The 27,295-nt window shown below is 44.3% G+C and overlaps 1 protein-coding gene across 6 annotated transcripts in view; it reads left to right on the top strand.

Moving 5' to 3' along the window:
• tspan9a (tetraspanin 9a) overlaps positions 1 to 27,295 on the top strand; it is a 283,178-nt gene that overhangs the window by 177,274 nt on the left and 78,609 nt on the right. For 3 of the 6 annotated variants that reach the window (XM_031822983.1, XM_031822981.1, XM_020481042.2), the window contains 2 exons: positions 2,141 to 2,266; positions 4,449 to 4,528. In XM_031822983.1, the coding sequence (XP_031678843.1) occupies positions 4,466 to 4,528 (63 nt within the window). In that variant the 5' untranslated portion in view covers positions 2,141 to 2,266; positions 4,449 to 4,465. Of the gene's footprint in view, positions 1 to 2,140; positions 2,267 to 2,422; positions 4,529 to 27,295 lie in introns of those variants that run through there. The other 3 variants (XR_004209729.1, XM_020481041.2, XM_031822982.1) reach the window with 2 other exon arrangements.

Here is a 27,295-nt window from a genome sequence, read left to right as displayed (position 1 = left end):
CCCATCCGTGAAGCACGGGGGTGGCAGCGTCATGTTGTGGGGGTGCTTTGCTGCAGGAGGGACTGGTGCACTTCACAAAATAGATGGCATCATGAGGGTGGGAAAATTATGTGGATATATTGAAGCAACATCTCAAGACATCAGTAAGGAAGTTAAAGCTTGGTCGCAAATGGGTCTTCCAAATGGACAATGACCCCAAGCATACTTCCAAAGTTGTGGCAAAATGGCTTCAGGACAACAAAGTCAAGGTATTGGAGTGACCATCACAAAGCCCTGACCTCAATCCCATAGAAAATGTGTGAGCAGAACTGAAAAAGCGTGTGCCTGAAAAGGAGGCCTACAAACCTGACTCAGTTAAACCAGCTCTGTCAGGAGGAATGAGTCAAAATTCACCAAACGTATTGTGGGAAGCTTGTGGAAGGCTACCTGAAACGTTTGACCCAAGTTAAACAATTTAAAGGCAATGCTACCAAATACTGAGTGTATGTAAACTTCTGACCCACTGGGAATGTGATGAAAGAAATAAAAGTTGAAATAAATCATTCTCTCTGCTATTATTCTGTTATTTAACATTCTTTAAAATTAAAAATCAAATATATTTATATAGCCCTTCTTACATCAGCTGATATCTCAAAGTGCTGTACAGAAACCCAGCCTAAAACCCCAAACAGCAAGCAATGCAGGTTTAGAAGCACGGTGGCTAGGAAAAACTCCCTAGAATGGCCAAATTCTAGGAAGAAACCTAGAGAGGAACCAGGCTATGAGGGGTGGCCAGTCCTCTTCTGGCTGTGCCGGGTGGAGATTATAACAGAACATGGCCAAGATGTTCAAATGTTCATAAATGACCAGCATGTCAAATAATAATAATAATAATCACAGTAATAATGTGGTGATCCTAACTGACCTAAGACAGGGAATTTTTACTTGGATTAAATGACAGGAATTGTGAAAAACGGAGTTAAATGTTTTTGGCTAAGGCATATGTAAACTTCCGACTTCGACTGTATATTAGTAAAAAAAAGAAAATTAAACAACAGTTTTTGCTTTGTCATTATGGGGTATTGTGTGTAGATTGATGAAGAAAAGAATAAATTTAATCAATTATACAATAAGGCTGCAACCTTACAAATTGTGGAAAAAGTCAAGGGGTCTGAATACTATATGAATATGAAAGATGTGTACATCAGTTGTTATATAGGATGAGCCACTAGAATACAGTATCAGATGACCTGGCCTCCACAATCACGCGACCTCAACCCAATTGAGATTGTTTGGGATGAGTTGGACTGCGGAGTGAAGAAAAAGCAGCCAACAAGTGCTCAGCATATGTGGGAACTCCTTCAAGACTGTTGGGAAAGCATTCCTCATGAAGCTGGTTGAGAGAATGACAAGAGTGTGCAAAGCTGTCATCAAGGCAAAGGGTGTCTACTTTGAAGAATCTCAAATGTAAAATGTATTTTGATATGTTTAACACTTTTTTGGTTACTACATGATTCCATATGTGTTATTTCATAGTTTTGATGTCTTCACTATTATTTTACAATGTAGAAAATAGTAAAAATAAAGAAAAACCCATGAATGAGTGGGTGTGTCCGAACTTTTGACTGATACTGTGCATATGAAGCGGGTAGGTAAAACAGTATGTGAACATTATTAAAGTGATCAGTGTTCAATGACTGTGTACATAGGGCAGCAGTCTCTAAGTTGCAGAGTAGAGTACTGGGTGTTAGCCGGTTAGTAACACAGACTAAGATTCAGGGCAGGATACTGGGTGGGTGCCGGCTAGTGTTGACTATTTTTTACAGTCTGATGGCCTAGAGATACAAGCTGTTTTTCAGTCTCTCGGTTCCAGCTTTAATGCACCTGTACTGTGTCTGCCTTCTAGATGGTAGTGTGGTTAACAGACTGTGGATCGGGTGGCTGATTGTGCCTCTGGTGATGCGTTGGGCTGGGTTGCGTACCAAGCAGTGATAAAGCCCGACAGGTTGCTCTCAATGGTGCGTCTCTGGAAGTTTGTGAGGGTTTGTCTACCCCGTCGTATAAACACCAGAGACGTGAATTAGTGTATTTCTGTGTATATAAGGTAGTACTGGGTTTACCTTAAGACCATTCAGCTGAAACTCTGCCCCATCTGTCTCAGAGTTGCAGGCATCACAAGCACTCAACCTCGCCTTGCCGAAAGAGAGGGGGGGATCATTACCACAGCGCAGAGGTGTGGAGTTAAGACCAGGCTGTTTTCACAAACCCAACCTTGTGAAAGGGATAGGTAAGTGGGTGTTACGGTGCTGGTATTTCTATTGTTTGTGCAGTAGTTCTCTGAGGGGAGAGAAGATGTATCCAAGTAAAGGAAGCCGAGCGCTGTATCAAAAGGTATCAGATCTTTCATCCACATCTCGTCAAATCAGCATATGTACACTATAAAGGAAACGTCATCTCTCTCAGTGGGTGTTTGATATCTTATCAGGCTAAATGCATTTTCTCTTTGTTCACAGATCATTCACATTGAGTCATCTGGGGATTGAATTTCAAACCAGATTAGATAAATATAAGGATGGAGCTCCGTGGAGCTGTAATATGTGTGTGAAACAACTGAGACAGTCTGTGTTTGACCCTTGTCTTCCATAGGATAGCTCTGAGTATCTTTAAGCTACTCTCCTATTTCCATGCTTGAAATGGTGCCATAATTCCAAAGGCAGAACCCCTGCCAATTTATCGGTGCTCCTTACATGGCAGTGAGCAAGCAGGTATTGAGCAACTGACAACTTTGTGACAAGGCTGCAGAGATACAGTACTCCGCAAGTCTGCATGCAGTAATCATCCTTATTATGAGAGCGTTTTGATGTCATTATAGCTAGCTCTTCACAAATATAGGCGTAAACATAAGAGAATAATAAATAGAAGCGTAAATAAAACAGGGCGTGAATATAGCAAGTGTCGTAATGAAATCGAAGGATTGAAGGTTGCATCGGAGAGCACTGGCCAACTCCACTATGTGATATGTTTCACACTGACAGGAAAAGCCCCTCCCCCCATGCAGATATTAATATGAACCTAGCCCCTCCGCTCACCCTCCTCCGACACGTTTCCCTGGCCTCATGATATTTGAATTAATGAATGGCCTCCTGGACCCCCTGACGCGCAGACAGCACAGATGAAATTGCTGAACTTGTATAGGCAAAGCAGTGCTACGATCAGCTTATTACATGGTCGGAGAGGAGGGGAGGATCCTGGGCTGCCTGCAGCCGCCTAATTGGTTGCTCCCTCAGCAGTGGGGAGGGGCCGAGTCGAGGCAAAGAGAGGAGAGGGAATGAGGGCAGTGTTCTAATTTAGGGGGGATAGGATTGGGAATGCCCGTTAGATGTGGCTTGCCGATAATAGCACACATCAGCCACAGCGCTGCAAATGAGAGCACAGGCAGAGAGCAGGGGACTGAGTGCAGAATGATACCATAGAGCACAGAGCGAGAGAAGGAGTGGGAGAGAGTGTATTGTCAGCACATTGGAGAGCGCAAAGCACAGAGGACTGAGAGAGTGCAGGAAAGGAGGAGAAGAAGCGGAGAGAGGGAAAAAAGATAGAGGATTGTGTTTTTGTAGGGGGGTAAAAGTTCCCACCGATCCAGGCAGAAAGCAGACCTGAGGTCAGCAGCAGGGAGAAGTGAACCAGGTGGAAGAAGTGGAGCAGCTGACAGCAGGAGAGAAAGAGTCACAGGGGGTCTTGCTCTCACGGCAAACATCACAGCAGTGTGGAGAGCACAGGAGATCCAGGGGACACTATTGAAACTTACCGACTCAAGGACGCAGTCTGCCGGCACTTGTCAGGGTAATAATGGTTCTCACTGGACTAGGGCTTCTCTGCATGGCTAACTCAAGAGCATGAGAGCAGACGCTGGGCATTGGGCGGAAGACACATAGAGCTGGGAATAGCGCCTGTGTTGTTCCTTCCTCTCACTTACCTGTGTTGGGGAGATAGAAAGATTCTGATATAGAAACATTCCGATTGTCTGGCCTTGAAGAGAATCAGTACAGAGCAGAGAGGGAGAGAGGAGCCGGTGAGAGTGGGAGAGTTCTGTCCTCTCATCTCTGAGACATGGTAGAGTGTGTAACAGTAGCGAGCCCCTCAGCAGCAGCAGCAACAGCCTCAGAGCATGGAGAAGTCCAGCAGTGAGGAGTCAGCCATTCACCGCAGCCCGTCCGTGGATAGCCGCGACTCTGACTTTGCCCGCGCCTCTACATCTGGCCGCCCGTTCGGTGGCCGCGGCTTCACCGCCGGCGCGTTCTACGGCTCCACGGGGCCACGTGGCGCCTCCGCCGCACAGGGGCAGGCTGGGACAGCGGCCGATGCCAGCGTCAACATCGGAGGAGACAAGAGCAGCAATAACAAGTACACGGCGCCCAAAGGCAGCAAATACGTGGTCTTTTACCTGGATCTATCCTTTGTGTTCCTTTTAGAATTCAAGAAGTGCAACATGGCACGGGGCTGTCTCTGCTGTTTGAAGTACACGATGTTCCTCTTCAACCTCATCTTCTGGGTAAGTAAACATGATTTATCTCTCTTCTTCTTCTCTTTCTCATGTCTCCATCGTGTTTGTTCTGTTTTGGGGATGGCTAATTATAGGATGCATTAGGATGAATTTGGGCCAACAAGCAGGAATGACACTGACACATGGTTCTGGAAATTACTCAGTGGATACAAATGTAAACGGGGTAGTCATTAGGTTTGCAGTAATATGAGTAAGGCAAGATGGTAAAATGTCATATTGCGTAATACTTGTAAACTGATTTACGGATCATTTCAAGACTTCTGTTCAGGCACATGTGAGATAAAGATTGGTGTTCAAGCTTATGAGGATCATTATGAAAACCCTTTTCTTCTCAAGGTGATACTGTAGGTCTTTGTGCAACCATGTGTGTTTCATAACTATGTCTGCCTCATCCTGGCATGAGGGGGCTCATTTGCATGTTACTATCTCTGGTTGTTATTGAGGCGTTGGAGTGGGGGTTGTCACTCCAACGCCTCAAAGTCCAAATTGGCTATATCGTAAAAATGGATGAAAACAAACATTGGCTGTTTGGTTTTAATTTGAAGATTAGGGTTAGGCATACGGTTAGCAGTGTGGTTAAGTTTAGAGTTAGGTTTAACATCAGATTTGAAAAAGAGTTTGAGGAGTGGTTGCTCCTCCATGTCTCCATGTGGGTGCTCTGCTGGGGTGCTGGGACTGGCACTCATTCAGATGGCTTTACAACATGGCTCCATGTGGGTGCTCTGCTGGGGTGCTGGGGTGCTGGCACTCATTCAGATGGCTTTACAACATGGCTCCATGTGGGTGCTCTGCTGGGGTGCTGGGGTGCTGGCACTCATTCAGATGGCTTTATAACATGGCTCCATGTGGCTGGGGTGCTGGGGTGCTGGCACTCATTCAGATGGCTTTACAACATGGCTCCATGTGGCTGGGGTGCTGACACTCATTCAGATGGCTTTACAACATGGCTCCTGATGGATGCTGATTTACTGCAAACATTATGAGGATTTAGAGTGTTAAGCTGTCTAGTTAAAGGACAGGGGGCATTGCTTACATGTTTTAGATGGAACCATGACATATCTGGAGAATGGTTCTGAAAGATTTAGAACGATTGAGGATGTTTTAATTCATTTTGGAAAGCCACTGGAGAGTTGGATGGGAATAATCTGATTTGTTGGTTTTATTTTACACATTGGGATTTTTTGGGGTAACAAAGATTTTAAAAAATACAAAAAAAAAATACTAGCACTTTCACACATCATCATCAAATCCCCCAGATTGCAGTGGGCCTTATGTTGGCATCTGTCATTTTGTTTGTGAAAGTAGGCATCCCCAGAAATATTTAACCAGTGGATTACCGGGGGTTTAGTTGATGGACCGGAGCCTTTTGTGTGGAGCCAGTCATGCGTGAAGCGTAATAACATCACAACACCACAGGGTATACCTCTCCAATCACGTCACCACTAGCCTACTACGTGCACCCTGCAATCTGGGGCACATTTAAGGCTCAGGCACCAGGCTGCTGCCCATTATTACTAAACCATGACGAGACCAATAGCCCACAGCACAGATTCCAATGTAGCTTTCGGGCAGAACACCCACACAGTGCAAGAGGGATATGTGTGTGCCTGATTGGCAAGGCCTGCTCAGATCAGGCAAGGTGTGTGTGCAGTACGTGATGCATGTGGAGGAATCAGAGGCCGGGCTACTGGATGGCGGCTGAGGTCATTGTGTCAGTGCTGCTTTGCCATCCGTGACAGCTACGGGAGGATTTAGCTGAGGCGCTTGCTCTCCCCGAGGGCTTTGTGTGGCTCAACCTGTACTTAACCCCTTGTGTTGGCAGTAAAACCCCCCATGTTAATAACCTGATGCTCTAGCTCCACACTGGGAGGAGTGGGGAAAGAGACTTTGCCTTTGGCACTGAGCTGGATGCCCTAGACCTGCCTTATTGTCACTGACTCTCCTAGGGTTGGGGAGAGTAAGGAGGGCTATGGGCACCCTATGGTGTGAGGAAATTGTGACCTTCCTCTGTGTGTGTGTTGATCAGTGGGGAAGCCTCGAGCGGCCGGGGGGCTTTCACTAGCGCAGTGGCTCCCGCTGGGCAGTAATTGAGCTCCTCACACTGCTAATGTTCACTTAATGATCACGCCCCTTGCTAGTAGATTGATAGTCGTTGTGGCGCCTTGACTCCCTTTAATGACAGTTTAATAACTGTCCCACGGGAGTCACTGTTTCCCTGGGTGGCCATGTATCCACCTCTCTGTGAAGGCAGGAGGTGTCTGTCTGTCTGTCTGTCTGTCTGTCTGTCTGTCTGTCTGTCTGTCTGTCTGTCTGTCTGTCTGTCTGTCTGTCTGTCTGTCTGTCTGTTTGTCTGCTGCCCCACCGGGTCAGGGTGTCCAGAGGCAGCACTGAGGCTGGCTGAAGCCTGTGGCTGGACCCAGTTTAGGGAGAGCACAGGGGCTTGGGGACTGGGGGACAGGGTGAAAAGCAGCCCTGTATCCTGACACCCCTGGGACATTGCTGCTCTCCCTGTGGCACTCCATGAATTGCAAGTTTACGCTGCCTGCCCAGGGCCTCAGCTTTGACACCCCAGATCGGAGCGGAGTTGCGTGGTGGCTGCCAGGCCTATGGCGTAACCCGACGCCAGGTGCAGACAGCGGGCCTCCCTCGAAACCCACAACCCCCAGCCCTCCACTCCCTCCACAGGGCTTACAGCGGTAACTTGAAGCACAAGGTAAATAGCGCAGGCACTCCAGGCATGTCCCATGCACTCATCTCCAGGCCTCTCCAGCAGTTGTTCCTGACCATCTGGCTTCTCTTTCTTATGGAGATTAGTGTTAGTCTGAGCTGCAGCATGGTTGGGGGGTCTGGGTCAGATCAGAGTATCTGGTGGTGTAGTAGTCAGGATTGAGAGCAAGTCTCCTTTGGATGACAATCACACCGAATCACAGTGGCTATGCCCAAAAATACAGTGATGACTGGACGACATGTTGGTAGACACACTATGAGTCGGGGAGCAAGATTGGGTTGGCTGTGATTTCCTATGTGTGTCAGCTTGCAGACTGGCCATGGTGTATTTGCAGGCCCCTGCTCTGTGTCCTCTCTCTGTGATGTCTGATAGAATCTCTGGTCTGCTCTGCCCAGCCCTCCCTCCTTCACTCCCTCCACTATTAATCGGTTCCTTCCCTCCCTGAAACATCCTCCCTGTTTCCTTCCCTTCCCAACACTGACACATAGTGCACCTTTGTTAGAGAGAGCTGCCTCCATCCCACCACTGTGTCATTATCATACCATAAGCAAAGCCTCATTTGATATTCATATTTGGAGAATAACTGGCCGCTCAGCATCCTTACCTTATAACGGGCCAAAGAAGTGGTGCAAATCCTTTGTTAGGGGAGTAGAAGATCCAACTGTGTTTAGCATTCATGAATTCCTATGCTTGCTTAGGGGATTGCTGGAGGATTTATATGCCATTTGGTCGAAGGAAACAAAAGATTAGTTTCCCCATCGATTTAATCACCTGAGTTGACATTTTTGTTTTAAATGTAGCTAGCACGCCGCCAGAAGAAAAGAGCTTGAAACCTAATGACAGTTTCAAGGTGTTTGTGTGTGTTTTCCTCATTGAACGGTGGCTTTATAAAGCATTGCCTTGGCAATCATTTCACTCATGCTGTCCCATTCCTTCATGCCACAAGGTTTCGAGCCAAGGTGCCGAAGCAATTTGCCTGCTGTTTTCCCCCTCACAGAGTGCTGAAAAGTTCACTAAACCCCTCGGCCCCAAGGGACTTCACATTGTAACAAACTTTCAGATGTACTCTCTCACCAGAAGTCTATCACAAGTTAACTTAATCCCTTACTAGGTGATGTGGAGGTTAAACTGAAATTGAGGCGCAGTGAATTGTTTGAACTCATGAAACCAGCTTTCAATAATGATGGATTCAATAATTCTTACATGGATTTCCAATACTGACATGCATACTGATAAAAAAAGATTTAACCTTTATTTAACTAGGCAAGTCAGTTAAGAACAAATTCTTATTTACAATGACGGCCTAGGATCAGTGGGTTAACTGCCTTGTTCAGGGGCAGAATGACAGATTTTTACCTTGTCATCACAGGGATTCAATCTAGCAACCTTTCGGTTACCAACGCTCTAACCACCTGCTGCCCTGATTCAGGAGTGGCTTAAATAACACAATATATTATTGTGAAGCTATATCAATCAGTACTTTAGGGCAATATAATGTAGACAATTAATATCCGGAACAGTACAAAAGGACATGATCCTGCCATGTCAATTTTTACTCTCAAATAAAGACATGGCATATCTGATTCTCCTGCATTGGACAATGTATTTCATTTATTTACATTTACCTAGAAGAAGTATTGACGTAGTTGATATGCATTTGATCATTTTAAGTGTTGTAATTAGCACAGGGCCTTTTGGGGGCCCTAAGAGAGATTTGGTAAGGGCCCTTTGGCACGTGCCCTTCATGCCCGGTCAGTAATTTTTGCCATGATTAATACAAGTTTAGACAGCTGGCTAGACTAATTTACCAATCAAATGTTTTTTTATGAGTGACTGTCATTGGCTGACATAAAAAACTGCTGATGCACAACCATATTTCGAACTGTAAGTTGAGACCCCAACTGAGTACAAATATGTAACAATACTACTAAATTGGGGCGGAAGCCCCCTAGTGGCCAGGGGCCCTAAGCGACAGCTTATGTCGCCTATACCTGGGGCCGGCCCTGAATTAGCATCCCCACAGGAGAAGGTACAGCCTTGGCTCAATATTCCTACTCTAACCTGCACTCCAATATCTCCATATACTGTAAGCCCGCTCCCTGCCTATGTCCAGTAGCTAAATGTCTGGGGAGATCATTTTAATTTACACATCTCCACCCGGCCTGCTCCTTCAATTGCCACCCTACCTCATTGTAGAGCTCTGCAGAGCTCATTAGCTGGTGTAACAGATCAAATGGGATATAGACCCATATAATGTGGTGGCTTGTGGTGGGTGTAGTTAGCCAGAGATTTAAGTCTCCCCACCCCCCATGCTGGCTGATTGGAAATTGAGACAGCCTGTTTAGAGTAGAGACTCACTGTGTCAGTTATGACTCATAACATACTAGGTGCCACTGTTCAATAAAAACCTGTTACTGGGTTCCCAGGGCAAGACCAAAATAGCATCCCCATGCCCTGTGAAAGAGGGGGTTTTAATGATCATGCTGACATGTTTATTTTTGTTTCTCGTAGTAAACATGGTAGCGTAGCGCATGAATCTAAACAGGCATTATCCTAGGGCAGGAGGACATTTTATTTGGTTTTAACAAGGTTTGATGGGAGGCTGGGGTGCTATTGTGTCAATATTGTGTTGTTGACTAGAGTGTGCCAGGTGAACGGAGAGACATAGAGAGACCAGATGAAATAACAACTGCTATGAGAGAGGTAGCTAAGCTAGCTCCGTAAAACCTTGGACACCTGCCATTGTGTGACAGTTGCTTGGCATCCCCCAGACTAAAGCTCTCTTATTCCTCCCACATTCCACACCACTGTCCCTCCCAATTAGGAGAACCATCCACAGGGGAAGCTCTCTGGCCAGGGCCAAGCCCTGTATTCACAAAGTGTTTTAAATCATGATTATTTAAAAGACACTTTGTGAACACAAGACCAGGGCTTGGCTATAATCCTTACTGTAGCGTTTACAGTGCAGTATTACTCCACATACCCTCTGACTCTGTCATATCTATAGGTCCCCTTAGTGCTAGATGACAAAACACGTACAGTACAATACACCTACTCATTCCAGGGGTTTTCTTTATTTTTAGTAGTTTTTACATTGTTGAATAATAGTAAATACATAAAAAACTATGAATTAACACACATGGAATCATGTAGTAACCAAACATGTGTGGAACAAAATATATTTCATATTTGAGATTCTTTAAAGTAGCCACCCTTTTCCTTGATGACAGCTTTGCACACTCTTGGCATTCTCTCAACCAGCTACCTTCATGGGGTAGTCACCTGGAGTGCATTTCAATTAACAGGTGTGCCTTGTTAAAAGTTAGTTTGTGGAATTTCTTTACTTCTTAATGCGTTTGAGACAATCAGTTGTAGTGGTGGTATACAGAAGATAGCCCTATTTGATGAAAGATCAAGTCCATATTCTGGCAAGAACAGCTCAAATATGCAAGGAGAAATGACAGTCTGTTACATTAAGACATGAAGGTCAGTCAATCCTGAAAATGTTAAGAACTTTCAAAGTTTTGTCAAGTGCAGTAGCAAAAACCTTCAAGCGCAATGATGAAACTGGCTCTCATGAGGACCGCCACAGGAAAAGAAGACCCAGAGTTACCTCTGCTGCAGAGGACAAGTTCATTAGAGTTAACTGCGCCTCAGATTGCAGCCCAAATAAATGCTTCACAGAGTTCAAGTAACAGACACATCTCAACATCAACTGTTCAGAGGATACTGCATGAATCAAGGCTCCTGAGTGGCGCAGTGGTCTAAGGCATGGTATCTCAGTGCAAGAGATGTCACTACAGTCCTTGGTTTGAATCCAAGCTGTATCACATCCGGCTGTGATTGGGAGTCCCATGGGGCGGAGCACAATTGACAAAGCATCATCTGGGGTAGGCTGCAATTGTTTTACTAGTAAAATAAAGGTTACATATTCATGGTCGAATTGCTGCAAAGAAATCACTACTAAAGGACACCAATAAAAGTAAGAGACCTGCTTGGGCCAAGAAACACGAGCAATGGACATTAGCCTGGTGGAAATCTGTCCTTTGGTCTGATGAGTCCACATTTTAGATTTTTGGTTCCAACCTCTGTGTCTTTGTGAGACGCAGAGTAGGTGAGCGGATGATCTCCGCATCTCCACTGTGAAGCATGGAGGAGGTGGTGTGATGGTGTGGAGGTGCTTTGATGGTGACAATGTCTTCGAATTCAAGGCACACTGAACCAACATGGCTACCACAGCATTCTGCAGCGATACGCCATCCCATTTGCTTTGTGCTTAGTGGGACTATCATTTGTTTTTCAACAGGAAAATGACCCAACACACCTCCAGGCTGTGTAAGGGCTATTTGACCAAGAAGGAGAGTAATTGAGTGCTGCATCAGATGAGCTGGCTTCACAATCACCCGACCTCAACCCAATTGAGATGATTTGGGATGAGTTGGTCCGCAGAGTGAAGGAAAAGCAGCCAACAAGTGCTCAGCATATGTGGGAACTCCTTCGAGACTGTTGGAAAAGTATTCCAGGTGAAGCTGGTTGAGAGAATGCCAAGAGTGTGCAAAGCTGTCATGGGTGGCTACTTTGAAGAATCTTAAATCTTAAATATATTTGGATTTATTTAACACTATTTTTGGTTATTGCATCATTTCATATGTGTTATTTCATAGTTTTGATGTCTTCACTGTTATTTTACAATGTAGGAAATAGTCCAAATAAAGAAAAACTCTTGAATGAGTAGGTGTGTCCAAACTTTTAACTGGTGCTGTATGTGTGGACTGGAGTGCTTGTCATCACGAGTCTAGTTAGTGATCAGCTCATCAAGGCTGACGGATGACACCTCAGGCCTTCAGGGCTCTTTTTTTTTCTCAGAGAGAGGGAGAGAGATGACCATCATTAGTTCTGCATAGATAACCAGGACCTCTTATTAAACATGTCATGTCAAACCACGTGTCTCTGGTGATGAGGGATGTTTTCCCAAGCAATAGTGTCACTGAGTCACAGAAGGGTTCTGCCTTTAATGATCAGTGGGAGGTGTCTTTTGGCAATATCCCTTTTTCACTTCTGAGAACTATCCGTACACATAGTTATTAACGACATAACCAACAGATTGACCACAAAAGGATAATTGAATTGATTCCTAATTGCATCTCCATTTCAAGGAATAATGCGTGGATTGCACATTGCACAATAGAGGATGATTGAAATGCTTTCCTCGTGAAATTAAATGGGTCTGAAAGTGATTGTCATTGTGTTGATACAGCAAGAGGCTGTGTATCAAATCCGCTGTAGTCGGTAGGAAAGGCTTAGGCACACATTGTATTTTGTCATATTCCCCCTGGAGAATCTATTTTTCTCAGTAAAATACTTTGTGGCCTCTACTTCAAATAGGCCCTCTCTTTTGTGGTATTATATGATTATATAAGGCAAACTTTTGTTGCGCCAAAGTATTCTACCAACAAAACTGAGATGTGATGTTCTGGTGCTGTTTGTCTATGTAAAAGCCTCTCCTTAGTAGAAGAAGAACATCAACATTTAAAAAATGATTCATAACATTTTACTTTGTAACTTTGAGAAATGTTTAAACGACTGACTTAAAACAAAAAACTGAGGCAAAGAAGCAAGTTTTTTTACGAAGTCCCAGTCCCCTGGAGTGGATTGACGCACAGAAGTGAAACCTGTCAATCAAACATGGTTTGACAACACAACAACAAACCCACTCACTGAGAGAGCATCGGTGGAGTAATACATAACATGGTACAGTGGAAGTGAAGTATGTACCTAGCTAGTGAATGAAGCAGATATTCAATTTGTCATCTACTGTATGACTGTCTCAATGTGTTGAGTTACCTTGACACTGCAACAATTAAGTTCACTTTCTTTTCAGAGACAGCCAGGTTCTTCATTCGGTCAGAGATACTGCTCTATTTTTAACACTTTTACAAAAATACCCAGCCTTTAATATCTCGAATAATGGGACTCTCAGTACGTTTTATGGTGCTAAAATATTTACTAAGGAGCATCATGCAAATAGGTGTTGAGAATAAAATGTTATCATGCTCATGCTTGTCCTAATTTATCCGTACACATAGTTATTAACGACATAACCAACAGATTGACCACAAAAGGATAATTGAATTGATTCCTAATTGCATCTCCATTTCAAGGAATAATGCGTGGATTGCACATTGCACAATAGAGGATGATTGAAATGCTTTCCTCGTGAAATTAAATGGGTCTGAAAGTGATTGTCATTGTGTTGATACAGCAAGAGGCTGTGTATCAAATCCGCTGTAGTCGGTAGGAAAGGCTTAGGCACACATTGTATTTTGTCATATTCCCCCTGGAGAATCTATTTTTCTCAGTAAAATACTTTGTGGCCTCTACTTCAAATAGGCCCTCTCTTTTGTGGTATTATATGATTATATAAGGCAAACTTTTGTTGCGCCAAAGTATTCTACCAACAAAACTGAGATGTGATGTTCTGGTGCTGTTTGTCTATGTAAAAGCCTCTCCTTAGTAGAAGAAGAACATCAACATTTAAAAAATGATTCATAACATTTTACTTTGTAACTTTGAGAAATGTTTAAACGACTGACTTAAAACAAAAAACTGAGGCAAAGAAGCAAGTTTTTTTACGAAGTCCCAGTCCCCTGGAGTGGATTGACGCACAGAAGTGAAACCTGTCAATCAAACATGGTTTGACAACACAACAACAAACCCACTCACTGAGAGAGCATCGGTGGAGTAATACATAACATGGTACAGTGGAAGTGAAGTATGTACCTAGCTAGTGAATGAAGCAGATATTCAATTTGTCATCTACTGTATGACTGTCTCAATGTGTTGAGTTACCTTGACACTGCAACAATTAAGTTCACTTTCTTTTCAGAGACAGCCAGGTTCTTCATTCGGTCAGAGATACTGCTCTATTTTTAACACTTTTACAAAAATACCCAGCCTTTAATATCTCGAATAATGGGACTCTCAGTACGTTTTATGGTGCTAAAATATTTACTAAGGAGCATCATGCAAATAGGTGTTGAGAATAAAATGTTATCATGCTCATGCTTGTCCTTGTAGAGGGTTGTAAACTTGTCTCCATCTCAGGCCTCCACTCACTCCAGGCATTCCGATCGATGCTATTCTGCACCTAAGCAGTGAAGAATGTTAGAATAGCTTGCCCGCCTCGCCCTACTCAGCATTTTCCTCTGTCACCCAAAGGCAAATTAAGGAGAAATCAATACCCCAAGTCGCACTTGCTCAGCCTCAACTCTGAGGGAGAAGGTTTGGGACTATTTCTTTCCACTTGGTCTGCTGAGGAATAACTGGGTTTCAACCGGATTACCTCTCTTTTATTTAATTAATTATTTGGGGCGGCTGACTTTGATGCACCTTGGCTGCAGACCCTAACACACTCAGTGTCCTGTGTTTGATGTAGCCGCCATAGGGGATGTTGAGCTTCTCTTTAATGGTCTTCATGTGAGGCTGGTGTCAGGTAGATATTGGGAATCCCTAATGTTTTCCAATTGAATTGATCAGGAAATTATCTTAGCTGGCTTGTCCGTCTTACTGGCTGGCCAGGGCATCCAGGGTTTAGACACCATGGGCTGAGGATCCGCCATTGACTGGATCTAAGGGCTATCATCTTACAATTGATTCTATTGGGCTTGATTGCTTTCCCACCATGGTCCTCGTTCCCTCATACCCAGATACCATCCTCCTCCTCCTCCTCCTGCTTATTAAATATCTTCTCCTCTCTCCAAACCAAACATAGAAAACCCAGACATGTCACATCCTTTTTAGATTGGCATTTCGGTCTCGAATAGTGATGCACTCAAAATATGAGCCTCAACTTGCCTTTGAATCTGTGCATTTCAAGAGGTTGTCACCTTGCATTTGGGCTTGGGGACCCAGAGGTGCACAGTCTGAATGAGAACGCGGGCCCTCGGCGACAGCGTCAACAACTTGGTCCCTTGCCAGCCTCCAATAGGACACAAAGCCCTAAATAAGACCCCACTCAGAGGAAGGGGGAGCGTGACTCATCCATTGGACACGAATCACCGCCATGTTTCTATCGTTATTTTTTTAGTGGGCTAATTTTATTTGCCACATACGGAGCCTGTGTTATATACAGTACTGTGTGCTCCCATTGGAAGTGTATGTATATACATCTATCACGCTGGGCTCAGAGAGAAATCCAGATCCACCTTCAAAACAGGTTGTTGCAGTGCTCTCTCATTCTTGCAATTGGCTCGTGTTCTTTGTGCATGAGGTGTTCACATAAACAGCTCTGACATTCTCTCCCTGAAGATAGATGGAGAAGCAGCATCAAGGCAACATCGACTCGATTTGTAGCTAACTGGCTCTGAAGCTTATAGGGATATTAACATGGTTTCTGAATGCGGATTCCCAATCTTCTCTCCTTTCTTGTGTCTCTGTGACCTTCCTCGTGTCTTATCAAACGCCGTACACTCGTATTCCTCATTTATTTCACAGCCGAACAGATGCGGGTGGATATAGATAGAGGCTTGAAGAACTGGGATTTGTACACTAATATGAGCTCGTCACCGCTATCACCTCTGCGTGATCTCATTCAAGCGTTGAATCTGTGTGATTCGTAATACAGCTCTTTTGACACAAATGGAGTGCTACTACTCATCCTTACTGGGCGGGATGACGAACGCCATCATGATGTTTTCAGGTAGTGCTAATGGACAGGGAAAGGTCAGTGTGTTGCCCCATTCATTTCAGTGCTGAAATGGTGCTCCGAGCTAGTTCGTCATAAATTCTCTGCAGTAGGTGTACTACTGTATGTCCTGGTTGGTAGTGGGTCTTGCTGTAGCTGGCATGGCCACATGGACCATCTTGTCCTCAGCACCTGGAGAGATGGGGAACAGACGGTGCTGGACAGGGTTCCTACATCCTCCCTCTGAACACACAGACCCAAAATGGCTTCCTAGCCCTCAATCTGTGTATGGAGCATGGGCTCTATGCATGGAGTTGGGGTCGGATGGGTGGTAGGGGTCCTACTGCTACCCCAGGGACCTGACAGCCCAGCCAGGTGAATACAGTGATGTGTAGTGGCAGCTCCCACCGAGGGGATTCACACAGCCTTATCTTAGTGGTCCTGTTGGCTCTCAGGCATACACATTGTGTCACATTTGTGGAAGGCATACTAATCATCCCAGCCCAGTTTTAAGGGATAATAACTGTATAGATTGGTTAGGAATTGTTCTCCCCTATTTGCAGCAGCCACTCAATAGCACAAGTGTTTATATTTGTTATATTTTACCTACAGTACAGTGTCGTGGGTGTTTCTTGTTGTTGATTAGCTAGCAATTTGCCACACACTATAAATGTAATGTTTCCAAGTGGCTGCACACATTGATTAAAAAGCACAAAACGCTCTTGAAGATGTTTGAGTCATTTGCACTGATGAAATGTTCACTGTGCAACAAGATGAACAAATAGATAAACAGAAGCAGCAGCGTATGTGATTAATTTAAAAAAAAAGTTCAAATGTAGATAGTCCGGCTAGCTATTTGGTTTAATATTTAACTAACTATTTAGCAATCTTATAGCTTGGAGGTAGAAGCTGGTCAGGGTCCTGTTGGTTCCAGACTTGGTACATCGGTACTGCTTGCCTTGTAGTTGCAGAGAGAATAGCCACTTGAGTGGCTGGAGTCTTTGCCAATTTTTGGGCCTTCCTCTGACATCGCCACCTGGTATAGAAGTCCTGGATGGCAGGGAGCTCAGCCCAAGTGAAGTACTGGGCCTTACGCGCTACCCTCTGTAGAGCCTTGCGGTCGGATGCCAAGCAGTTGCCCTACCAAGCTGTGTTGCAGCCAGTCAAGATGCTCTCAATGGTGCAGCTGTATAACTTTTTGAGGATCTGAGGGCCCATGCCAAATCTTTTCAGCCTCCTTAGGGGGAAGAGGCATTGTTGTGCCCTCTTTATGACTGTGTTGGTGTGTGTAGACCGTGATCCTTAGTGATGAGGACATCGAGGAATTGAAGCTCTCGACCCGCTCGACTACAGCCCTGTCGATGATAATGAGGGCGTGCTCGGCCCTCCGTTTCCTGTAGTCCACGATCAGCCCCTTTGTCTTGCTGACATTGAAAGAGAGGGTGTTGTCTTGGCACCACACTGTCAGATCTCTGATCTCTCTGTAGGCTCTCTCACTGTTGTGATCTGTGGCCTGATCTGTGATCGGGTCGTGGGCAAACTTGATGATGTTGTTGGAGTCATGCGTGGCCATGCAGTCGTGGGTGAACAGGGAGTACAAATCAAATCACATCAAACTTTATTTGTCACATGCGCCAAATACAACATGTGTAGACCTTATCGTGAAATGCTTACTTACCAACAGCACAGTTCAAGAAATAGAGTTAAGAACATATTTACCAAATAAACTAAAAAAATAATAATACATTTTTTTAACACAATAAAATAACAATAACGAGGCTATATACAGGGGGTATCGGTACCGAGTCAGTGTGCGGGGATACAGGTTAGTCAAGATAACTTGTACATGTAGGTAGGGGTGAAGTGACTATGCATAGATAATAAACAGCAAGTAGCAGCAGTGTAAAAAACAAATGGAGGAGGGGGTGTCAATGTAAGTAATCCAGTGGCCATTTGATTAGTTGTTCAGCAGTCTTATTGCTTAGGGGTAGACGCTGTTAAGGAGTCTTTTGGTTCTAGACTTGGTGCTTCGGTACTTCTTGTCGTGCAGTAGCAGAGAAAACAGTCTATGACTTGGGTGACTGGAGTCTCTGAACATTTTTTGAGCTTGTCTCTGACACCGCCTAGTATATAGGTCTTGGATGGCAGAAAGCTTGGCCCCAGTGATGTTCTGGGCTGTACAGACTACCCTCTGTAGCGCCTTACGGTCAGATGCAAAGCAGTTACCATACCAGGCGGTGATGCAACCGTCAGGATGCTCTCGATGGTGCAGCTGTTTAACTTTTTGAGAATCTGGGGACCCATGTCAAATCTTTTCAGTCTCCTGAGGGGGAAAAGGTGTTGTCGTGCCCTCTTCACGACTGCCTTGGTGTGTTTGGACCATGATAGTTCATTGGTGATGTGGACACCAAGGAACCTGAAACTCTTGACCCGCTCCACTAAATGCACACCTGAGGGGCAGATGTGAGGGTCAGCGGGGCAAATGTGTTCTTGCCTACCCTCACAACCTGGAGGCATCCCATCAGGAAGTCCAGGATCCAGTTGCAGAGGAAGGTGTTCAGTCCCAGGGTCCTTAGCTTAATGATGAGCTTGGAGGTCACTATGATGTTGAACGCTGAGCTGTAGTCAATGAACAGCAATCTCACATAGGTGTTCCTCTTGTCCAGGTGGGAGAGGGCATTGTGGAGTGCAATAGCATCTGTTGATCTGTTGGGGCAGTATGCAAAATGGAGTGGGTCCAGGGTGTCTGGGATGATGGTGCTAATGTGAGCCACGATCAACCTTTCAAAGCATTTCATGCTCAGATGTGAGTGCTACGAGGCGATAGTCATTTAGACAGGTTACCTTAGCGTTCTTGGGCACTCGGTCTATGATGGTCTGCTTGAAACACGTAGGTATTACAGATTGGACCAGGGAGAGGTTAAAAATGTGCAATTCGTGCAAGACTGGGCCAATGTCTGCATACTTGATCTGCGGAAACATTGAAGTGCTTGGGCTCTCCTCGATGAGAGAAGTTTTCCGGCTTAGTAAAGCCTCAAACATAAATTGTCCGCAACAGTGAAATGGGCTACTTTTATGTGAATTAATGAGGAGGCAGAACACACATTAATTCAAACTGTTAGAAAATAAAACTTCAGTTTCCTTCTTCAAAACAACTAACCAAAGCATCACCAAATTTATATGGGGCAATAAAAAACCTAGGATCAAGTTTTCCACTCTATCGAAACCTGAATCTAAGGGTGGTCTTGCCCTTCCCTCCCTTCAATTGTACTACTGGTCTGCCCAAATCCGCAACATGCTAACTTGGATCACAAACAGACAAGAGTCAACGTGGATTCAGATAGAAGCCCAATCCTGTGGTTCATTGCCCTTAAGCTCAATTATATTCATTAATAACTTTAGTGAAATGGGCAACATAGCCAAAACCTTTGTGATTTACAGCACCCTACTAGCGTGGAGGGACTGTAAGAAATACCTGGGCATTTCCTCCCAAATATGTTCTCACTCGCCTATAGTAGGCAACCCAGACTTGCCAAAAGCCCTGAGGAATGCCAACTTTAATCTATGGCATACTCTAGGAATCAGGACCTTTTCAGACCTATTTCATCAGAAAACCACTACACTGAAATCCTTTCAAGAGCTCTGCAGTGAATTTGATGTGCCAAGATCCCTTTTTTTTTTTAAATATCTTCAAATTAGACATGTAATTTCCTCATTTACCTCCAAGAGGAGGTTTAGAACTCAGTTGAATGAAGTTGAAACCCAATCCATTAAAGGCAAAATATCTTACATCTATAGACTCCTTTCTGAGAAAGGAGGCTCCTCCTTTACTCCTTTGAAAGTAATCTGGGAAATATATATAAATATGCACCAAGGAAAATAAATAGATAAAGTCAAATAAAAACACTTATTTTTCTTAATCTTTCATTTTAATTGTATTTATTTTTTTCAAATGTATTATTATAATATTTTTTGACTTTTTATTTGTATTTTTTTAAGCCTGTGAATGTGGAATGTGTTTTTAAAGCCTGTCACACCTGTGAATGTGGAATGTGTTTTTAAAGCCTGTCACATCTGTGAATGTGGAATGTGTTTTGTTGGTTGATTGAAAAACAAGAAAACTTAATAAAACTTTAAATTGAAAAAAAATATTTTAAAAACTCATTCAAAAATAATTTGAAATTGACAAATTGAAACATAGCATATAGATAATTAGCAGGCAGTGCGTGTTAACTGTCCTATTGCGTAATAATCACATTTTGGAACAGTGAGTGCATTCTGACATCATGTGCGTAAAACAACTCACGCTGGGGCGACCGTTAGAAGATAAAGTGTTTCCAATGACATCATCAAACAATCAATGCCTACGCATAATTGGTTAAAATCACAGGATGCACACAGATGATGTCATTTATCTTCTATCTTTTTTTGCTACAAAACATAGAAACTGGCCATTTCTACATATGTTGATGTTGGGGTGGTGCTGAATATGAAGTTGAAAAACTGTGACATTTCCCTTTAAACTGCACTATGCTAGATTAAAAATGACTTTGGCTTTACCACGGTAGGTGGATAAATGCCGTTTTTAGATAATTGAAGTTAAAGGACAAAAAAAAGACCATTTAAAAAAATAAATAAATGTAAAAATCAAGAAATTATCAAATAGTTTGACAACCGTGTTTGTAAGCTTTTAAATGATATCAAATTCAACTGTTTACGTTTTCAAGTGATGAAGACTTGTCATGTTAGGGGGTATGCAAAATTGGTCAACTTTTAGCATGTTTTGACATTCAGGTCCAAAAAGTTACTTTGTGACCATTTTCTACGATGGGCAAATGTGTATAGAAGGTGTCATTCTAATCTAAAAACCCTGCAGTCAAAAAGGGATTCAAATCAAACGGAACGACCGTCAAATTTGACATGTGGCTAATGTATACTATACTTGTATTCCAAACATGATGACAGAGTTAGATGTGTCAACACCCACTGTACAGTCCGTTCCCACACAAATCAATTGACACATTGTTTATGGGCGGTGTGACATTGGTGTGCTGACTATGCTCTGTATTGACCCACCAGATGAGGTCATCCTGTTCACGGCTGGACCTCAACCCGGGCTGGCGGTTGGCTGGTTAATTGTGTGCCAATGGCAAATTATGATGCCATTCTCCAGAAATAGGCTTATCCAGGGACAGCTGGGCGCAGGAGGACGTAACCGGAGTGGCCAAGACAAAAGCGACGGCAATCAAGAGTTGCCGTCATTGCATTGTCCCTCCCGTGTGATGGATGATACACTGAGTGTACAAAACCTTAAGAACACCTGCTCTTTCCATGACAGACTGACCAGGTGAGTCCATGTGAAAGCTATGATCCCTTATTGATGCCACTTCTTAAATTCACTTCAATCAGTGTAGATGAAGTGGAGGAGACAGGTTAAAGAATAATTTTTAAGTCTTGAGACAATTGAGACATGGATTGTGTACGTGTGCCATTAAGAGTGGGCAAGACAAAATATTGAAGTGCCTTGGAACGGTGTATTTTAGTAGGTGCCAGGCGCACTGGTTTGTGTCAAGAACTTCAACTCTGCTGGCTTTTCATGCTCAACAGTTTCCTGTGTGTATCAAGAATGGTCCACCACCCAAAGGACATCCAACCAACTTGACACATGTCACGTTCTGACCTTAGTTCCTTTGTTTTGTCTTTGTTTTAGTATGGTCAGGGCGTGAGTTGGGGTGGGCAGTCTGTTTATTTTTCTATGTTGGTTTTTGTGTTCGGCCTAGTATGGTTCTCAATCAGAGGCAGGTGTCGTTAGTTGTCTCTGATTGAGAATCATACTTCAGTAGCCTTTTTCCACCTGGGTTTTGTGGGTGTTTATTTTCCGTGTTTGTGTTTGTGCCACACGGGACTGTTTCGTTTGTTTCACGTTGTTTGTTTTTGTATGTTGTAATGTTTCATGTGACATGAAAGCACACCTGATCTCACTATTGGAGGAATAACGCTATCCAGGACATCTCACTCACAACCCCACTCAATAAAAGTGCCTACCTTGCAAAGGAGATAGGAGAAGAAAGTGCTACCCTGAGGCGTGTTCTTTCATGAGTTCTCACCTAGGTTTGGAGAGGAAAGAGGGTACTTTATACCTTCAGTTGTGGTTGAGTCTCATTTGCTCCCTTTGGAAAACATCTAGGTGTTTCTTCACTAATGAGGGTTTCACACTACAGATGAGACTTCTTCTGGTCCAGCTCTTCTCATGTCTGGATACAGCTCAAAATATCCTCAGAGTTTTTACTTCGCAGCCAACACGCTGTTAAATCTTCCTGAAAAGCAAAATCACGGAGCCTACTCTCCTCTATCTCCCCCTGTCTATTTATCTGCTTTAGTTGCAGACACAACATTTCCGCTTGAAGATTCTCCGCCAGAGGAAGCTGGCTGTTTTACAGACATTAAGCAATATAGACGGCTGCCTCTAAAAGCCCTGTGTTCCCTGATGATCATCGGTTTCCATTCTCGTCTCGCCGACAAGAATAACTTCATTCGGTGGCATGTTAAGTTACCCAGAAGCCCCAAAAAACAAACAAAACAAAACATTGATAAGTCGTCGATTACACAATCTCCCCTCTGCATCAATACCCGAGTGTGACTCTCATTATATCATGTGCATTTGGTGCATTTGGAATTCACGGAGAAGAGCCCATTGGATATGCATGGGCTTGCTATACAGCAGTGAGCACATAGATGAGCGGCTTGCCATCTTCCCCATCGGTTATCTTGCTGTCTGCATTTCGTTTCTGCGTAATGTAGTCCACGATGAGACCCAGCAGAGTACAGGAGACAGGCACGGTCAGCAGAGCATTCCCCGTGTATCGTCATTCAAATGTTGTATTTAATAAAAGAAAAAAAGAGACGTGTTGTATTTACTGCAAGCCTCCTGACATTAAAATAAGCACCCAGATAATAGGTTTCCTTAGGAGTTTCAGTCACTGTGGGCTCCAGCTCTGTGCCCCGGCTAACTGTGTGTACACATCTAAGCCGCCACTACTTAATAACATTCTTTAAAGCCCCACTGATAGCATATGTCAGCTGGATCGGGATTCAGCGCTGCTGCTCTCCTTTTGTTGTCTTTTTTTGATGGGTTATTGTCTCGCGTCGCAAATGGAAACAAAAGACGCCCCACAAAGTGTAGCCTCGTGATAGGAGGAAGGTAAGAAGAAAAGTGGGCCGCCATTAAACGGGAGACTTTCATGGATGGAGAGATGCCCTCCTCGCCTTCTCTCGCTCCGTGCATCTTTGTTTCACTTTCTTTGGTGGTAATGTGACCTATTCTTCCCAGGCACAGGGGACATAAAGTGACAAAAAGTGGTCACAACTCAGAGAGAACGAGCGACGGCCCCTCTCTGTGTGTTTCCTCCAGTAATGAGGGGAAGAACAAACACACAGCAGAGAGAGTGGGCTCTAATGATTAGAGGTGACCACCATGACCGGACGGCCTTGTGATCTACCGTATGCCACAGCTTGTTAGTCGCCTTTTTATTTCATTGGATTACACTCACCATCTGTCCCCCTTCCTATAATACGTTTAATTGAAAGACACTATCAAAGTGGGTTGGATTGCCAAAGCGCAAAGGATTGATTCAACTTGGTGACCAATCCTTTACATAACCAACATTTATGTCTGTGGCTGAAGCCCTAAGGCAATGTTTACAGTTGTGACTCATTTATTTATTGTCTTCCTCTTCCGTTCAGCATAAGTAGACAGAAGTAGACAGATGGTTGTTCTTGAGGGACCGCATGCTTGGGGTAACTTTGCTTGTCAGCCTGATAAAGGCTGACAAAGACCATGAAGCCTGCAACAAATAACTAGACGCGCTCAGCTTGTTAAGTTATGGTCGTATTGTGTGTTAAGTAACTCGGATGACCACTTTGGCATCCCAAAATGCTATTGCAAGCCATTCGATTCAGAGTTATAAAGACACCTCTTTAGTCTGTATCTGGATGTGTTGATAAACAGGACATTGGTGCATTCTGTCACTATGGCCACTAAGCATGTACAAGGTCCTCTATTGATCTGAATGTCCCCTGCACCTTCTACCATGTCCCCAGGTCATGTAGAACATGAGACGCCCGGTGGTTAGAGGGATCACGTCGTCTTCTCCAGAGGCCAGGCCAGAATGTGCAACACAATAGAGTGGCTGCGGTCTGGCACACAGGACCCGAGACAGCTTTTTCCATCTCATAAACACCATTCATTATATATAACCAATCATATAGGGTGCACGGCAGTGGGGGTAACTCAAGTAGCTAGAGAGGAGGAACAAATGGCCACATCAGCAACTGCAATAATACCTCCTCTTCCTTTGATATTAATGGGTCGGCTAGTGAAAGAGTTGAATTATGCTCTTAATTATACTCCATGCAACAGGAATGGAAATACTTGGAATCAGAATGCTTTTTGCAAAAAATAACCATAATAACCCATTATAACACCATGTAGCTCTAATCTAAGGGTCGGGTGATGGGTGTCTGTAGAATGCACAGATAAGTAGCTGTTGCGTGGATCAACCGTTGCTGTGTCGCCTGCGCTTCATTGCTCCTGTTTGGATTGGACAGTTGGCAACCAGGCTGCGGTGACAAGGTGACATTGGCCAGTGGTCATTAGCACCTGTGTGACGGGCGTACGGACTGGCACCTGTCACATCCACATGGACCGCCTCACTGTCACATGGGGCGGCAGGTAGCCTAGCTGTTAGGAGCGTTGGGCCAGTAACCGAAAGGTCGCTGGTTTGAATCCCGAGACGACTAGGTGAAAAATCTGCCGATGTGCCCTTGAGCAAGGCACTTAACCCAAATTGCTCCAGTAAGTCGCTCTGGATAAGAGTGTCTGTTATTTGACTCAAATGGAAATGTAAACATCCACCACCATCGGCCCTCCCAGGCTAGGACAATTAGAAGGCAAAGTAGTGGAGGTGTCTGTTAACACTGCGTTAAGCATCAGGCTTTGTTGGTGTTCGAGCCACAGGTGGGCTGATGGAAGCTTTTCCTCAGAACAACTCTCTACGGTATCTCTCTGCAGGAACTGTGAAATCCTTGGAAGATGAAGCACGAGGCTTTATCCTGCATTCAGTACAGGGCTCTCCAAGCCCTCTCGCCATGTGGATCCATCTTAGGTGGGCCACTTGAGAGACAATGGGCTCCGGCACTTATCTAAACACACAAGCAATCTAGAGCCATTGCTCAGTAAACACACCGACTCTGAAGGAAGTCTATTTGCATAATAAGACAAGGGGGAGAAGGGGAAACCTGTTGCAGTAGTGGTTGGAGGATGGCTGTGATGTACTGTGATTTATGGAGGGAGAGCACTGCTGTGGCTCAATGTGTAGCCAACTATGCTCCCCGTTGAGATTGGAGTGTTTTTTCATCTGCATTTCATCTGCATTCAAAGTACTTTTTAGGTGCTCACTTCCCCATTCTCTGGGCTCAGGCTGAGAAGGAATGCTAAATATCAAGCTCTTAGCTGCAATTACAAACTGAAAGTTCCCAGCACCTAGAAAAGCTATAGAACCCGCTAAATAGAACTCACTAGGACCTTCTACACCTCTCCTGAAAGGACATGTTCCTTCAGTCCTGTCACTTCCCTTTTCATCAGCTGACCCTGTAAAAGCGGCAGTCAACTCATTTCCTCCAAATTGTTGGGATGCTTTCAGTCTAAGCGTGATGGCACCGTGCATATTTCATATCATGCGGTAGCATTTGTAGGGTTAAGAATGATCGTTTATAGACATAATAGACGGTAATAACCTTTATCTTAGTTTTTAAGGTTATGCTTGGGACATAGCCTATTTGTGGCGCAGAGCAGCCTTCCAACTGCTGTCTGACTGATTGTGCTCCCTGCAGGTTGGAACCTAAGTATGCCTGAGTATTAATAGCAGAAGAGAAAGCTGATATTTCCTGAGCCTCATGTACTGCGGCCTAATTCAGAGAGCTCCCGTGTCTGCAGGCCTGCAGCGACAGGCTACTCTCTAGCACATCCTGTAGTATCCACTCATCTTCCTGCAGTCTGCACAACCCTCAAACCACAGACCCTTTCCATTACACTGACACTAAGAGCCAGGGAATTAAGAGAATTAGAATAAACCGTTTGAAGGAGGCAGATTTCATTATAAGTTTGCCCAAAGACGATGGCTTGTGGAGAAATGTGTTTTCTCTATCTGCAATTACCTTGTGGCCGCTGCAGCAGAGCTCTTTTAATTCCAGTAATTGGCGTAAAGGCTGAACGGTTATTGGTTTATGTGAACCCCCCTGTGGTATTGCTAATGCTGCTCCCTCCCACTGAGTTGTGCCTCTGCACAGTGACACTGACTGTACCCAAAGGACGCATGGTTACAGCTCCAAGGACAGTAGCCATGGAGATATGAGGCTGCATGTAATTACTCTGTGGGTTTGTAAGCCTATATCCCTCCACAGGGCTGTCAATGTTTCGCAGTTGTTTGTGTTGTTTTTAGTTTTTTTTTCTTCACGTGAACTTTATATTCGCTGTATCTCGACTCCCCTCTCTAGTTCCCAGTGGACTGCCTGTTCACTGTCTGTTTGGTTATCTACTCGTCAGAAGGTGATCGAGCAAACACCGTCTCCCTCTGAAGTTCCTGGATCCGGCACGTCTTTGAAAACGTCCAGCACCTCAACATATCAAGGGGAAGGAACACAACACAGAGCAGTGCTTTGGCTTTGGTTTACCCCTGAAGGGTGACTGGAGGCTGGAGAGGGATTCAGCATACATTGTCTCCTTAAAAGTATTGAAATACCTCCTCCTTATCGGTGTGGGCAGATGTTGTTTTGAGTGGGAACGTCTCGTGTGGTAATTTCATGGAGTATTTAATATTACCTCCTTCTTGTTTTTGTTTTCTTTCTATCTTTCTTTGAATACTTGATTGATAAAAAGGAATGATTGAAACAGACCATCATCATCTATACGACAGTTTTCGAACCAAATATTTAGCTCGGTATGTTATACAACAGGTGCATTTTTGATTAAAGGATTCATCCTGTCTCCACTAACGGGAGATAAATCCTGGCGTTTTGTTTACCCGGAAACTCATCTGAAACATCTGGAGACACATCAATTGGATGACGGGCCTTGTCCTGTAGATGCGTGGCCTGACCTTGTTCTGAGGCAGAGTGCAGTTTTTCAATACGAATGTGAAGAGAGGAGGTAGAGTAGAGGACCCCAGGTCTGCTCTGAACATATACAAGGAAATAATGTTTTCAGCTCTGCTGCCCTCCATCTATTAACAACCTCGTCTATTCTGTTTATTTCTGTAGCCCGAACGGCGGGAGTATTATTGCTGAA

This window comes from Oncorhynchus kisutch, linkage group LG4 (assembly GCF_002021735.2).
Source record: "Oncorhynchus kisutch isolate 150728-3 linkage group LG4, Okis_V2, whole genome shotgun sequence".
Classification (NCBI taxonomy): domain Eukaryota; kingdom Metazoa; phylum Chordata; class Actinopteri; order Salmoniformes; family Salmonidae; genus Oncorhynchus; species Oncorhynchus kisutch.
This window is presented reverse-complemented; position numbering and strand designations above follow the sequence as displayed.